The 16,743-nt window shown below is 42.5% G+C and overlaps 3 protein-coding genes across 6 annotated transcripts in view; 1 reads left to right on the top strand and 2 right to left on the bottom strand.

Annotated features, from left to right (window-relative positions):
• Positions 1-2,672: 2,672 nt before the first annotated feature.
• Positions 2,673-13,539, bottom strand: TUG1 (taurine up-regulated 1; the record flags this gene model as incomplete). The annotated part of the gene is made up of 6 exons (XM_082667932.1): positions 2,673-6,418; positions 8,101-8,814; positions 10,190-12,572; positions 12,790-12,917; positions 13,018-13,288; positions 13,518-13,539. 4 exons carry the CDS (start codon positions 13,537-13,539, stop codon positions 12,121-12,123), a joined length of 873 nt encoding a protein of 290 aa, XP_082524058.1. The 3' UTR covers positions 2,673-6,418; positions 8,101-8,814; positions 10,190-12,120.
• Positions 12,890-16,743, top strand: part of MORC2 (MORC family CW-type zinc finger 2) — a 43,521-nt gene continuing 39,667 nt past the window's right edge. For all 4 annotated transcript variants that reach the window (XM_082667336.1, XM_082667338.1, XM_082667337.1 and 1 more), the window contains exon 1: positions 12,890-14,128. In XM_082667336.1, coding sequence (XP_082523462.1) covers positions 14,061-14,128 — 68 coding nt within the window. In that variant the 5' untranslated portion in view covers positions 12,890-14,060. The remainder of the gene's footprint in view (positions 14,129-16,743) is intronic.
• Positions 15,136-15,381, bottom strand: LOC309830676 (small ribosomal subunit protein eS27-like; the record flags this gene model as incomplete). Its single annotated transcript, XM_082667339.1, has 1 exon — positions 15,136-15,381. The coding sequence occupies one exon, from the start codon at positions 15,379-15,381 to the stop codon at positions 15,136-15,138; it is 246 nt and encodes an 81-aa protein (XP_082523465.1).

Raw genomic sequence — 16,743 nt, 5'->3', positions numbered from 1 at the left:
GAATTCATCTTCTCCCCAGGGGAGATAACCTAAAATAATTTCCAGTGTCAAGTCTAGATTTCTGGGTGATAGTCATTCTTCTCTAGATCTTAGCCCCCTGTCTTGACAATCTACAACTTATGGATTTACTGTTGGATTTACCAACACACCCATATATATTAGTCTGGGGACACTGCCAGCAGAATAGCTCAGTTCCAATGGAGGGGAAGTCTGACTGGGCTAACTTGGATCATGCTCAAACTTCAGCCAGGAAATATGAGCGGTAAAGTACTGAAATGGAGAGAAAGGAGAGGCATAAAAAGGTAAGCTAGGAAATATGGGTAGAGGCTATATAGATCTTATTTCCCCAAGTCACAGGGCTGGAGCTGGTAGTTGTCCCTTGGTATGCATGGGGGACTGGTTTTAGGACCCCAGTGGACACCGAAATCTGAGGATGCTTAAGTCCCTTATATAAAATGGCATACCACAGTTGGCCCCCTCTATCTGTGGGTTCCACATCCCCAGATTCAGCTATGGATTTTGATCCACGTTGGTTGAATCCAGGTGCAGAACCTGTGGTTATGGAGAGCCGACTGTGCTTATCTCTTTCTCCTTCACTATACACTATATGTCTTCTTTAGCCAAAGGTATTTGACTAATGGGAACACCCAAACTTTTATTCCTAAAGTATTTGGGGGTTGAAATTTTCCAAGTCTTTTGAATCTTCCCAGATATGAGTGCTCCATAAGTCAGTCTCTTTTCTGATTGCCTTAATTTTCACAAAAGATCTTACCAATGCAGCAAATTCAATCAGCATCATAATTCTGCAACTTGTGGAATCAATCTCCAAGTTCTATTGCAATAATTTACAATTATACATTCCTAACTCAATGGTCTTGGCCTTCCTTATCCACTTCAAATTGTCCTATTGTCAACAGCTAACTGGTTATCCAAATGTTGCCTCAATAGGTACATGATTCCAAATGACAAGGGGGAGCATCTTTACTAGCTGTTTTGCCATTGCAAATTGCTCATTGTCCTCCTACCCCCACACAGAGGAAGTGTTCCTGCTGCCTTTCAGTCTCAGTGCAGTAATCAATTCCAGATCCCCCATGTTCCTGAGGGTTTGACGCCTACTATTTAACTGTTAAAGCAACAGAAACCAGTCATTTGGTTGCAAGCAAGAGAAACCCACTTTGGCTGACAAATAAAAAGGGAACACAACGAAGATATATGGTGGTCTGAGAAACAAAGGAAAATCTGGATAACTAGGCCTTGACAACAGAAACTAGGGCACCTTTGGGGATGTCATTGCATGAACTCTTATATGGTTTCCTTGGGACACTACCATCAGAAGGACTCAGCTCCTATAATTTTGTGTCACCTCTCTCAAGACTCAAAGTCCTGGTGGGAGGGGAATTTAGACTGTACAAGCTTGGATCACACAATCCAACCTGTCAGCCAGGGAGCATGATGCAAGAATACTGTCATTTATGGTATTCCCACAGAATGGGAAGGAGTAGCATTCCAAAGGAAAAGTGGAGATCTATCACTAAAAAAATGGGGAAATGATTTTGGGGGGGAGACAAAAATCAATGGATGTCTGCTATGCCAATATTTAAATGAGAAGAACTAAACCTACAATGGAGCAACAGCCAGGAAGGTAGGAAGAAAATTACACTTGAAGAGTGTGCCAAGATGCTGGTGGCAGTTGTTTGTGCTGCTGAAAGTTCAGATATGATGTTTATGTAATGGACTTAACAATAAAAGGCCACTATTGACCTTGACTGCAGCGAGATCAGAATACTCAAAGATTTCAAAGAAAATGAGACTTTTTCCTTCTCTCTGCCTAGTGTGAACCTGCAGTAGAGGTCTTAAAGAGATTAATGTTGGTTGAGAACTGGAAAAATCTTTCATGAACACTGAAACTAAAAAGTTCATAAGCCAAATATGCTCAGACATTAAAAATTAAGGAAAAATTACTGAGCTCTGAAAGATGCAACAGTCTATCAGTTTGAGTACTGGATGAATATATTTATCTAAATATTCACAAATATAAAGGCAGGTCTTTAAAATTATTTAACAAAACAGGCTCAGTGTTGAGTAACTTGCCAAGGTCAAACAGTAAGCACTAAATTTAATTTTTAAAACTCTTTATTTTAAAATAAAGTTTAAAATAAAGTTTAATGTGAGTAGTGTAAAATATTCAAATACAGAAATGTATAAAGTCTCATGTAATCTACACTGTTTAAAGAAAGCCATTAATAGATTTTTCTATGCATTATGAACATAAACACATAAATTTTAAAATGAGTTCATAGTACACATTTTTCTAGCAATGGTTTGTTTCACTTAGTAAATCATGGCCATTTTTCCATGCCCATACACAATAAATGTATTTTATTTATTTTAACAGACATGTAGATTTTCTTATATGGCTGAACCATGTATTATGTAATCAATTCCTTGCTGATAGTTTTTCTTTGTATATTTTTCTACCATGTAATTAATTTTTATGCTTCTGTAATAACCTAAACATTGTCAGTTCCTGTTCCATTTTATATTCTGGATTGGAAAATAATTTCAGTGTGGCCTTGACCTGTAGTTTAGCATTTGGATCTGTCAAGTTTTGCTATTGGTAGATAGTAGTAATATTAGGACTCAATTTCAAGTAATAGAAACCCAACTCAAAGTAACTTAAGCAAAGAAGGGCATTTATTGGTTCACATAACTGAAAAGTCCAGGGGATATACTTGCTTCAGGCACAGTTGGATCCAGGGGCACAAACATTGTCATCAGGACTCAAGTCTCTCCAACATTTGGCTCTGCTTTCCTCTGTACTGGCTTCATTCTTTGACTGGCTCATTTGATATGGTGGGCCCTGTTGGTCTGAGCTTTTCATCCTACAGAGCTAAGCAACCTCAGTAGAGCTTCTGAGCTTCTCCTCCACAGTTCACTAAACTCTTAGGGTTGGGTATCACTGGACCAGCTTGAATCAAACGACCATTCCTGAACCAATCACTATGGCCAAGGAGATGGACTGTGCTGATTGATCAGGTCTGAATTACATGTCCACCCATGAAACCTAAGATTAGGTCAGATTGAACCACATGGACTGAAAAGAAGGAGAGGAGGTTCCAAGAAACATCAGGGAGTTGTTGCAAAGGGATGGAATTGATGCTGGTCAATCAAAAACAACTGATGTCAATAGTAAGACCAGATACTGAAAAAGTTTAATCTCTGCTCATAAAATTGTATGGTAACAGCTGGCATTGTTCCTTCCTTGACAATAAATGTATTCTGGAAAAAATCATGAGGAGTAAGTTTGTCTTCTAAAAATCATGAGGAGTAAGTTTGTCTTCTACTCAGGAGGCTTGTAATCCATTTGAATGGAATAATCATGTCCAATAGCACACTCTGGATGATACAATAGAGTTTCAATGTAAGTAAACTCAGTGGTCGTGAGTTTGAGAGCCCAACTGTCTTGCTGACATGAAGCAGGACAACCAGCCTCCCACTGGCAAATAGTTCTGTGACGCTCATCAAGTCAGTGGTAAATTTTAAGCTCAGTGGAAAAGTGTTCTTATGTTCCTTTAAGTCTTTTGCCAGGTTGAACTGGTACATTTCTGTGAGTACCGGCAAATCAGATTCATCTCTGTATTACCGTAGAACAGAGCAATGGACAGTGACTTCAATCTGCTCTGCTCTTTCAGATCTGGTAGAAAGGGTCCCAAGTGCTGAAAATGAGCTAATATATATAGGCATAGAGGCTGACTCTGCAGTTAAAAAAAAAAAAAAAGCTGCTGGTCAAAGAGTATACAGCATGGTCCTTCCTGTTGTGAACATTAAGTCCTGGTGGGTGAGGTGCAGGCTGCTTCTGTTCAAAACCTCTTGGTGGAACTGGGTATAAGGTAGACCGAGATCAGCTATAGTCTTCTCAAGGACAGCCAGTCTGATTGCAGCAATATGTCAAAAAAGCAGGCAAGGGCTGTGTCAGGTAAATAGGCAAGTAAGGTACTTTCAGCAGGGCCAGCCATATCAATAGCCAGGCTATGATCTAGAAGAACAGGCAGTTTAATATCAAAACTCTGTACATTAGTTTTAACCCTGAGTATTCCAGGGTTAATCCACAGCATTTATTCTGGATACAATTTTCTGATCTTAAAGGGCCAGTCAGGTACAGCAACTTTCATTTTCCTGCTCATCTGCCCAAGAACTTTCAGCTCAGAAGGCTATCTCCTTAATCCAGACTTGAGGTTCTGTTTAGGAGTCTATGCTACATCTGGGAGTGATAGGGTTGGGAGAGCCAGGTTCATCAAGGTTGGCCCTACTTTCTTTGGTAATCAAGTCTCCATCTTCTGTAACTCAGCCCATCTCTGAGAATCATCTTATCAACAAGTCAAGGCCTCAGACTGGTTGAATGGTACTGCTGAAAGATGAGATCTGAGGCATGGAGATAGTAAGATACTAGGTTTGAGTTTTACGCTTTTTCCACCATCAATTCTTATACACAGTGTACATCAGACTCTTGAACAGATGATCATCTTTACCTTTAGTCCCTCATTTTGACAGGATTAAAGGGAATGACTGCCAGTGTAGATCAATGTCTTTTTCGGTCAAGTACAGGAGAAAAAGAAAATCGAGCTGACATTTTGAAGGCAATAGAAAATCTAAGCTTGTAGATAATTTCTTCTTTACAGATAACAGTTGTATATACAAGCAGGCCCGTCATCAGATTTTATTTGTTGAGGGTGAGCAGTATAGAGTAACCAGACTTAGGCCTTGTTTGATGATTTGTAGACTGACTCATAATCACAATTAGTCTAGAGGATAAGAGACAAAAGATATAAAGAAACATTTCCAACATTTAACCAGTGCATTCGTTAAAGTAGCTGAGGACAGCGGGCCCTTAAGTTGACTCTGAAGAAATGAGACTTTTCTCATGGCACAAATCAAAGTCTACTTGTTCTACATGATCTGGTCTGGGAGGAGTTCATGAATCAAATCCCTCCTGAACAGGTAAGTTGTCTTAATACCTGAGAGTATTTCATGACAAGGAATGAAGTCAGCCACTCTGATTCAGTGTAAAACAATAGTACTGAGACAGATGAAATTCCATGAAAACATCCACAAGGACAGGGGACTGTGGTCTTGTGACATTAGGAAGAAGCAGCAGGAAGCTCTTGAGTCTATTGATAAAATCTTTAGCTGCAGGCTTTGGAGATTTCAAGTCAGTCTACATTTCCAGCAAAAGGTAGATGATATGCAATTTGAGATGCCCACCAAGTAAGCTATCATGGCCTGGTCAAAAGGCCTACCTCCGCACATCATTAACATCAACAGCTGATGGTACCAGACATCAAAACACCCATCTTAAAATCTCTCTTGGCTGGAAGAAAATTTTCGAAATGGTCACATTTTAAATCACACAGATGAGAAAGGATGTTCAGAGATTGTCCCTTGTGGATCAGATATTACATGTAGTTAGAGCTGAGCATTCTTAATTTTGGAGGCTAGGCAGATGTGCCAGTGACTGAGGAATTGTTTTAGCGATTTTTCAAAGGTTATTAGCTCATTTATCCTGGAAAGAGCAGTTAAACTGAATAAAAACCAAGAAGTAGTGTAACTGCCACTGGCTGAGTGATAGTGACATAGTCTGAGAAGATGAATAATAACCAGGTACCCTTTTAGGTAATGTTGCCAGTCTTTGAATTCTGCTTTCAGTTTATAGTTATCCCTTGCACATGAAGTAGAGTACCATGGCTGAGGATGGGCGGTCCAATGTACAGTTGCTCTAATATGGCCTCAATGAGACATCAACTTCAGCATCAGCTTCAATACCTGGCACATGACTTCAAGGTCATGTATTTCAAGTACCACTAGAGCATCTGGTGTTTGTGAAAGAAGCTGGGTAAGGGGGTTTGTCAGTGTAGAGTATGTATGAATTGCTCTCTGGCTATATCAAATCCAGGAATCACTGGAAGTCCATCTGTAGGTAGAGGGCTATTACTCTAGGTCCATTTGATACCACTTTCGGCCCATATGACTACTCTGGGGGGCAAAGATATGCCCATCTTCTTGTACTTTTCTGAGTTTGCCCACGGTAGTATTCCTAAGAGTGTTCAGCATCAACTGAACATGGATGGTGTTGGGTAGAGGTACAGAACAGAATGCCATTCAGGTTGAACATACTGTTGTCTAGGGCAGTGGTTTTCAAACTGTGTTCTGAAGAATTCTAGTTGTTGTAAAGAAGTCTCCTTAGGTGTCACCATGGTGGTAAAGTAAGATGCTTGTGGCAGGTTTCAGGGCCCCCACTTCTGCTTCCTCCAGAGCAGCTTCACTTTTACTCTGGGCTTCCATAAAGTTTTCATTCAAAGGGCTTCATGGCCACAAAGCCTTTGGAAAACCAATGATCTAAGAATAAGTTGTTCACAAAATGCTGAAATACAAAAAATAGGTCACAGAAACCAGAAACTGTGTGAGCAAAGCCTGTGGTAAGCCAAGGTGTTTTCCTATTTATTCTTTCCCTAATGTGGGCCACATTACAAAATGAAGTTAACATTCAAGTCTGCTACAAATTCAGATTGCCTGAAATTGGGCTTGTAAGTGACTATCAGAGAACAAGGCTATTGGTTTTAAGTGACAATAGTGCTGGGGGTTTTGCAGTCAGCATACAGCTGCAAAATGCATTCATTTCTTTGTTAATATTATTTCAAAAATTCCCTGGCTGGATGACTTCTCTTCAAGTATTAATAAGATCTCAGTGGGCCACACTCAAATCCTAAGAAAATATCTCCTTCTCACCCCTCCTCCCCCTTTTCTCTATTCTCCTCCTCCCTTCCCTTCCCAGTCTCCTCACCCACCTGAGATGCAATTCCCTTAAACTAGATTTACAGCACAATTCTAAGGACAGAAAAGTATATTGCTGAATGTCATGGAATTCATCTAATTTTGTGGCAGAATTAACTCCCTCATCCCCATCCCATGTATCCCCACAAATCTTCTAGAGGTTTCTTTGACAGAAAATAAAGGTAACTGTCAAGATGTGGGGCTCTCAGATGAGGAAGACATACTAATTCAAGTAGTTATTGACAAGGCATAAAAAGGGGGGGGTTTCAAAGATGCTGTTTATTCCTGGGTCTCCAGGGTAATCTGTTGGCAGTCAGGAAGCACTGGCTATACTGCTTTAGAGCAGTTTTCCCATTCCACTAAAAGGAATGCTGCAAAAATAACTTTCTGTGCTTGATTAAACTTAGGACACACTGGACCAAACAGCTAAATGAGGCTCTTTACAGCAAGCCTTCTGAGATCCTTTAATACACTACACTGCATTATGAATCAGGGAAGGGGACACATTTACAGTATTTTACCACCTTACTGGACTACAGAAGCTCTATGATATATATTATATGTGTATATCAAATATATACATACACACACACATATATATGAACAGTACTGTTCTAAAAAAATTGATGGCTCATTCTATGTAAATATTAGTTTGGGGATAGAGGACCACAGGTAGATCTTGGTGTCCAGGAGTATTAGTAAGAATTAAAAAAAAAAAAAAAGACATGATATAAACAGGGATCTCCAATCAACTAGGCCATCTTTGGGAAGGCCATGAAGATGGATGAAAGATCCAAAAGCACCTCTGTGTTTCATAATGGGTAATCTTGCTGTCAAATAAACATTTTCTTTGTTGACTGGACAATCTACCACCATGGAAACAGTCTACTCCTAAACGTCAGAGATGCTGTATTGGAATTCTGGTCTAGGTACAGCTATCACAAGATTACATATATGACATCCTGACTGATTGTGGGCACCAGATCAGGAAGTTGGAAACTTTTCTGGGGTTCCCACTCTCCAGTTATTTTAACACTGGGTAAAACAGAGGCTAAGTTAATTCCAAGGAGAGAACTGGACTAGGAGTCAGAAGGCCTGGCCTCTACCACTTTGTAGCTGTGTCACCTTGGATAACCTTTTAAATTTCCATTTCCTCATTTGCAAAAAGGGATTATAATTTGTGTTATTTGATAATTGAGATTAATGCATGTAAAAGTGCTTTGAAACTGTAAAGTGCTATATAAACATAAGGGATTACCATATAGGTTCTACCTGGATGTATCAAGAGGCCTTTTCTGGAATCTGATTGGAGCTTTGTGAGATGCTGTTAGGTAAAGGGATTCCTTGGTAGAATTTCTTACATTTGTGTGAAAAGTTCTGGTTCCTGAGTAATCCCAAAGAAGATGCTGTGAGTTCACTGTGCCTTTGTTTTAATCCCAATGGGTCAGAATATCTGCTTGCTCATTCAGTAGGTTACTACAGATTTGACATGGAAAAAGAATGGGGTCCAGATTAGATACTTCCTGAATTTCAATCATTTAAGATAGTGGGGCATGGTCCAATGTGGTTCTCAAAAAGATGTTGCCATTCTTCAGACAGTGCTGATAACTAAAAATCCCCTGGTCCAAATTTATTATGTGTCTCTGAAGGCTTTAACTGAAGAAACGAAATGCACACTCATGGAACAAACAGCCTTTGTTGTGATAAAATAGCTTCAGCTATTTGGCTTGAGGAGTTTGACTTCACTACAAAGGGCTGTGTTGAATCTTGGTAGAACAGGACAGGAGTGGAGGTGAAGGCCACATCATGATGATTTGCTGGATGCCTCCTGGGTCACAGTGGTCCACTGGAATGATGTCTTCTTCAGTAGTAAGGTGGTAGAATCACCATGGGCAAAAATCCAGGTACCAGATCTGTAGGCTGATGGAATAGCACAAAGGTGGTCAGACGGTCCAGGTGAACACTCGGCAACCAGGAGGCACAGGACTGGAGGGGAGAGGGACAAAACATATAAGATAACAAATGCTTGGAATTACAAAGAAAGGACTCTAACACTGGGGTGGGGCTGCTGTCAGCACATCAGCTGCTTGACGGATACTAATTCTTGACAAGCATGGCTTAGAAGCTGACAGATGATAAATGGGGGAAAAAAGCCTTATGATTAACGATCAGTGATGATAAGAACAGAAAGAGTTCTCTGGTAAAGACTGTTTCCTGACTCTTGAGGACAAACTGTCTTGGGAAGCAGCAAATAGGAACTGCCCCAAGTCTCATACTTTGGGGTAGTAATTTGATTGTATTCAGGTTGCTGGGCAGTGGTTGGTGGAGAAAGAAGTGGCTCCAAAGGTGGTATGAGAACTGGATTTAATTTTATATACCAACACCAAAGCAAAGCAAAGGAGATACTGTTGTTCTTCCTTTCCAATGCCTTTCACAAATTGTCTTATGGTCTTGTATTTGTAAAAGCTATCCTTAATTACATTTTCATAAGATTCCATCTTGAGTGCAAGAGAATAAGGTACGCAGGGAATAAGGCCCTGGCCCTTGCACCCCTCTGTAATACCCTATGCAGCAGAGCAGTTTCTCTTTATATTTGAGGGCTCCCTAAGTCTTTTTTTTTTTTTTTTTTTGCGGTACGCGGGCCTCTCACTGTTGTGGCCTCTCCCATTGCGAAGCACAGGCTCTGGACATGCAGGCTCAGCGGCCATGGCTCACAGGCCCAGCTGCTCCGTGGCATGTGGGATCTTCCTGGACTGGGGCACGAACCCGTGTCCCCTGCATTGGCAGGCGGACTCCCAACCACCGCGCCACCAGGGAAGCCCCTCCCTAAGTCTTTTTAAAGTTAGAATTAAAAAATAATAAAGTATGAAATAAAGGAAGAGACATGGCCCAAAACTAGTGACTTTTTCCCTAATCAGGAGTAATTAGGTTATCACACAGCAACTAAGCAAACATTTATTGAGTGCTTATTCTGAGATCGCCTGTTCTCTAAATTCCTTCTTTTTACTAATGCTTCATCATATGTGGTAATGTCTGGGCAAAGATTCCCAAGACAAAGCCCTTGCTTTCACGGGGCTTGCTATCTGGAGAGAGCTAATGCATGCAAGGAAGGACTTTATAAGCTACTTGTATACAAATATAGATAAAAGATATATAACAGCACATTATAAAACTTAAAAAAGATCATTTCTGCCTAAAGTTAGGAAATTCATGAAGGAAAGAGCATCTGAGTTGGATACTGAATAAATGGCAGTTTTGATAGGTGAAGAAGCGGAGGAAGGCATTCCAGGGTAGAGAAGAGAGCACAAACAAAAAGTGCAGAGATGGTAAAGAATAAGGCATTTTGGAAAATGGCAAGTACCGTAGTTCACTGTGGGTGGAGCATCGCCAGAGTTTGCACTGAGAGTGTGGCGAAAATTCAGGTCTCCGAATTCCCAGTAATAGCGCTGGTGGCAGTGTTTGCTCAGTCATTGTCTCTTTTCTCTAAGCGAGGAAAACAGTCCCCAAATTCAAAAATAAAAAAATCCAGCTCCCAAGTTCCTGTCACATCTTGATAATCTCTTCCAGGTCCCAGATCCAGTTCTTGAAAATCTGGAAATCTGGAGTCCACGCCGTGACTACACCGAAGGACATCTGTTCCAGCGAGAGCAGAACGCTGTAGTGAAACACTTTCAACCTCCTATCCTGGACAGCTCATGTTTTGTCACAGAATTTCAAGCTTTGAGTTCCAGTTGTTTTTTTCCTCCTTTCTCCTGAGGAAAGCATCTTATCACCACAGTCTTAAGATTCTTTTGAGGTACATCCAGATTTAATTACAAAAGAGCTAAAAGACCAACACATCTTTCTCCAAAACAGTCACTCCTCTGGAATTGAGATCCTTTGTCTCTGCCCTCTAGGTAAAGGTAATAGTCAATTGATTTTTTTCCCAGATGTTTGTATTAAATAGCAGAACCGGCTAACACCTAACAAACAAAACACTTAAGTGGGTTTGTGTTTGCTTGCTTAGAACTGTACCACTGGTAAGCACCACTCCACAAATTGAAAATGTTTGAAATCCAAGTGTTCAAACATTTCTATAGTGTTTGCTGGATAATGGCCTGGAATTTGATAAAAGCAGCTGACAATTAACAAAGAAGCAAAAACTGGCATTTTGGCCATCTTAGTAACACACTTGCAAGCAAAGAGAATACAAAGCAGGCCGGAAGCAGGGGGGAAAGGTAGGTTTGAAACACTTGCAATCTACTGATTTTGAGGTTCAGCAGACGTTCTAACAAAACTTTTCAGAGAATGTTAACCTTCAATTAATAAAGACAAACCCCCAAACATCTTCAGGAATTCCATGCCTGGTTCAGTTTGTTCCAGTCAGCCAGCTTGCTAAAAATCCACCTGCACCATTAATTAGCTGGACTTGGCAGCACCATTTAAAAATAAGCCTGCTCACTACCAACCACACAAACTAAGAATATAAAATAGGAGCAAGTAACGGATGGCAGCCATGGTCATGGAAAATGGTCAATGAAACAGAAAGGTAGTCAGGCACCAGAAAATAAAAAGTTGTTGGGCCAAAGATTAAACAGGCTTCTTGATACTAGAGAACACATCCACTCCTACTTTTAGCTGCTTTATATTGGGTGCCACTGTACCATATGCGTCAGCCACCTTTCAGGCAACCCATGGTGAAAAGACTCAGAATAGAAGCCAAGCAGTGGAGTGTTCTAACCCCGAATACCCACTATGCATAGAACAGCTCACATATCCCAGGGATTCAACAGGGGCTTCAAATTGGTTGTGACGGGTCCCGAATGACATCTAGGCCTCAGTTTCCTCCTTGTGGCAAGTGAATTGTGGTTCTTAACTCTTCTGGGTCACAGCCCCCTCTGAAAACTTGCTGCCGATGGATCCTCATTCCCCTAAAATACATATTCCCACTAATTTTTGCACACGATTTCAGGGAATTTGGGAATATCCAACTCCAATCCAAGGTTCCCAGGTTCAAAATCCAAGGATTGGACAATTGCTAAGTTTTCTTACAACTCAAAACAAACAAACAAAAAAGCCAACCATTACGAACAATAATCATCCCTTACATTCACCGACGCTTTATAGTTTACAAAGCGCTTTCAACCCCACAAACGTTGATAGAGGAGGAAACTGAGGCGCAGACAAATTACCAAGTGACTTGCCTAAGGTCACTCGGCCAGCTGGTGGCTAGGCCCGGAAGCAAACCCAGCTCTTCCGACTCCGGAGCTTGTCTCTCCACCCCGGAGCTGCCGCCAGAGCTCCCGCCCCTCACTAAGGCGGCATAAGGAGAAAAAGGCAAAGTAGGAAGCCCACCACCAACCATCCCCCGGCCCCCTCCTGCCCGCCCAACTGGGTCCTTGCAGGCCCCGAAGGGTGGCGCCAGGCCTCCAGGCCGGCCCCGGCCACCCCAGCTTCCCCGGCCGCGCCAAATCCCGCCGCCTCCCCGGGAGCGGGGCGGAGCAGCTGCCCGCCACCGCCGACCACCCGGACGACTCCTCGTCGAATCGCAAACGCATAGGCCGCCGCCCGAGTTCTGCGTACAAGAAGAAAGACGCGGCGCGAGCGCCAACGGCCACCGGGCGCGCGCCGCGGCGGCCGGGCCTGCGCCCCAAGAGCTGGATGCCAGAGCAGGAGAAAGAGCCGCCAACCGATCGCTCGATCGACCGCGCGCCCGCTCCTTCGCCCTACCAGACCGGGAAGGGGGGGAGGGCGCGCCAGGGCTTCTTCGAGTTAGGGGCCTGACTCCCCGGCGACGAGACAAGATGGCTCCTCCGGTCCGCGCCGCAGCTGCCGTCCCGGCTGCGTCGCTCGGCCCGCCCCCGGTACTGTTTCTTTAAATGGCGGAGAGGGTCAAGAAAGCAGGAAGAGAGGCGCGCGCACTCACGTGACAGGGGAGTGCCCGGCTAACAAAATCCGGTCACGTGGAGACACGCTACCCACCAATCAGGAGGCTTCGCATCAGGGCGGGGGCGGGAGGAGGGGCGGCTCTGTGATTGGCCGAGTGCGCCGCGGAGGCCTCGGGGGCTTGGGGCGTCGGGGAGTGCGCGAGGCGGCCCGGGTTGTGTGCACTGGCGGAGACAAAGCGGTGGCTGAGGTGGCAGAGGCGGCAGCGGCAGCGGCGGCGGAGCAGCCCTAAACGCCGAAGTTTGTGGTGCTGAGTCCAATCACCATCTCATCCAAAGCGGCGCGCGGGCGGCTGGTTTCGCGGCGGCGGCGGCAGCGGCGGAGGCGGAGGCGGCGGCAGCACATGGTTCCAAGAGCGCGCTGCGGTTGTTGGGTTCCAATTCCGTGGGGAGGGACAAAGGCAGCTGTGAGCGCCGGGCAACGCCCGGTCGGGTGGTGCGCTCGCCACTGTCCTCGATCCGGGCCTTGAAAGCTGGGACTAACTCCTCCGTGAGGAGGAGACCACGGGACCGAGGCCCAGTCAGGGCCTTAGAGGCTGAGGCCGGTGTCTGAGGGAAGTGGGGGAGGGGCGCGGCCCGCCTGAGTTAATTTGGGCGGGTCAATTCTGTGGCTACTTAGTGGGTCATTGTGAGGTAATTTGACCCACTACCCTGACGAAATTGGGGCACACAGCAAGCTAGGTTTGGTCCGGGCTTTGAAAACAGAAATCGGTCTTCAGCGCTTAGGAGATCTTTCAGTTAGGAGGTGGTGAAGCCGGAACTAACGCCATATGCACTTCATCAACATCGTGGTCACCAGTCTGGGGCTAATTTAAGGATCCTGGGATCATTGATGGCGAAGACATGGGTGGTTGTCCAGTTTTATGACTGAAGTTGCTAAATTTCCGGATTGGTAAATTTCCTCACAGGAAATTTAGAGGAACAACAACAAAAAAGGCTCGAAGAACATGAAGATGGAGCAGTAATTGAAACACCAACTCCAGTATCATCTACGCAAGGACCAACCACATTCCACTCCGTGAACTGTCGCAAATTAACGCTGAAGCTCCTTAAGACTACACGTTTATGACGTAGTTCCAAGATATTACATCATAGTCATTGAGAAGATTAAAAAATATGTAAAGGAGAAATCGATTTTTGTTTTAGACATCTTTTTGAATATATCTTGGTTAAATACTAGGTAACCTTGTTTAACTAAGGAGCACAGATTTACCAAACCTTTACTGGAAGGAATCCTGAAAAATCTGTTCCATTGTAAGCTTATAGTTCCCAGTTAGTGGGTAAAGAACTGGAGACCTCATTGCACTCATGGCTTTCACAAATTACAGCAGTCTGAATCGAGCTCAGCTAACGTTTGACTATCTACACACAAATTCGTAAGTATCCTATAGGTGCCACTGAGATCACTGATAACTCGTTGCTTGATATTAATATGGAAATCCTTTTCCCAGAAAATTTTGCATTTTTACTTTTTGGGATGTGTCATTGGATGAGTCTTGAACTCTTTATGGAAGAACTGAGATCAGTGAAATGTTTGTTGCTAATCCAGAAGAATATGATCTTCCTTTATTGGATCAAAATTTATTTGATCAAATGCAAGCTAGCTCCTTGAAGTCAGTATATTGAGTTGTTTCATTCAAGTGTTCGATAGGAATCCAACAAGTACTGTTCTTTGGATCGCCAAAAGTTGGACTATTCTAGTATCAACTCCTTCTTCTCTTTGGTGACAACAGCCAAAACAGTTGGCTTCTAACAAGTCTTTTCTTTCTAAGAAGGAAAAAAGAAAAAAAAAAGGAATGAAGACGTTTAAATGGCAACTTGTGAGAAGAAATTTTTTCCCCAGAAAACAGTTGGTTTTATTTTTCTGGGAAATTTATCCTCATCCACTGTAGTTTTTTATGCTAAGCAGGAAGTGATCACTTGGTTAAACCCGTGATTTAAATAGCCTTTCCCCCAAATGTATGCAAATCATTGGACACATACTGTGTTCATAGTTCTTGAGTTTGTGAGGAGATTACCATCACTCCACATTGGTCTGGAATGTTTTAGGGTTAATCCTTATGCCCACTCTTTTGGAAGTGATGCAGTGGGGGGTATAACTATTTAGTCCTTTAGTACATTCATTTGGCACTTTTGAGATGAAGGTAAGTATTTTCTCATTTTGGTACCTGGAGAGGTGGCGAGCAGCTAAATGAATGGCCCAGAGTTCAGAAGAACCACCTTCAGGGTTGAGAACATAGACTTCAGTTATCTAGTAATAGTACAGTAACTTAGCCTTTTACGGGAAAGAACCACATATTTGTGATAACGTCTGTAATTTTTTTTTTTAATCCAAAATATGTTTATTGGGATGGTTTCCCATTCATCTTGATTCTGGGGGCTTTTAGTGCCGCTTCCGTCTGAAGGAGCATTCTTCCGTAAGCCTTGCTTTTCCTCCTGTAGGCTGACAGAGGACAGTAGAGTAGCCGACACACAAAACTACTGTTTGTGCATGGCTAAAGATGGTGATTTTATAGCATCCTGGGCATTTCACGTCCATGACATAGGAATTGAGGCTCTGCACCAGGTGCTTCGTCTTGTGTTTCCTCTTTTCTGGAGAGGGATGAAGGAGATCCTTTGTGAGAGGCATGATCTTGCGGGGAGGCCATCACTGTTGGAAAGGACGTCTGTAATTTTTTTGTTTGCTGTTTTTCCTATAGAGGAAATCAAAATTTTCTGAGTAGTGAAGCGAGTTGCCAAATGAGACCCTGGTTTTGTTTTGTTTAGGAAGATTCTTACTGAACTAGAGTGTTTAAGTAGGTATTGCAGAGTCACCTAGGTGAATTCTCAAGCTGTGGATAATGAATCTGAAATCCAGCTAGATAAGGTCTCTGATCAAAGGTTATACCCATCTAGCTCATAGTATAGCCAAGGGCAGTATCCTTTAGTATCCTTTTGTGTATTTGAACTGCCACGTTAAGAACAAGTAGTGGAAGGCCACTTAGATGTTCACAGATGCTTGTGTTTGTTAAATTCAGTTGTGAATTTTGGAATGAGGGGCCAAAACACTGATATTCTTGGAAGACCATAACGAGAGTTCAGAAACTAGGTTGTTCCAGCTTCCCCAAAGACTTTATTTGATGATAAAATGATAGTAACAACAGTTAATTGCTTCATGCCAGTCACTTTTAAACATGGTCTAAAGTAATCTTTATAGCAGCCCTACTGGAATAAGGGTTATTCCTATTTTGCATTTGAGGAGACTGAGGCTCAAAGAGATTAAGTTACATGCGAAAGGTTACACAGCTGCTAAGTGGCAGATGTAAGGCACCAAGATTGAAGGCGGTAAGATTTATCTGGCCACATGGTTAGTGCTTTTAACCATTAGGCAAGACCTCCTACCGTAGTCAGTTTTACTTTGTTTCCTTGTCTATACAGCAGAGGGTTTACTTACCACTTTAAAAGTCTTCAATTTTAGTTTATCTCGAACCTTTTATTTGAGGATTCTGGGATATTTCTCTGTATTTCTTTTGCTATTTTATAGTTAATAGAACAGAGCAAAGGCAAAGAATTGAACCTCAGTTGAGTCACTTGTTTGAAATTGGAGAATTTTCTGGGAATTTGACTTATCGTGTTGAATTGGAACCACTTGCTTGCATAAGCATTTTGAGGGTTGGATGTATCATTTTGGAAGCTCTGGAATTTATTACCTGGATCACACCTTAGAAGTTGTTTACTTCTGAATGTGTCCAGTCCTGCCAGAAGAAAATATGAACCCCCGAACACCTAGATAAGTTTTTGGTTTGTAGCCAATTTCAGGACCTTTCTTTATTGTGACTTGACTGGAAGTTCATTTCTAGAGGAAACAGATTTTTAATTTTCATAAAATGTGACTTGTTAATCGTAATGAAGGTAGATATATCTCCTCTGGGTTAAATGATGCAGTGTTACCTTTGGAGAAGGGAGGACTTGCCTTCTGCTTTATTCTAATTAAAAAAAAAAAAAACAAGAC

Source organism: Grampus griseus (assembly GCF_964374135.1).
Source record: "Grampus griseus genome assembly, chromosome: 12".
NCBI lineage: Eukaryota > Metazoa > Chordata > Mammalia > Artiodactyla > Delphinidae > Grampus > Grampus griseus.
The sequence above is the reverse complement of the archived record's forward strand: the minus strand, read 5'-3'. Positions and strand labels throughout refer to the sequence as shown.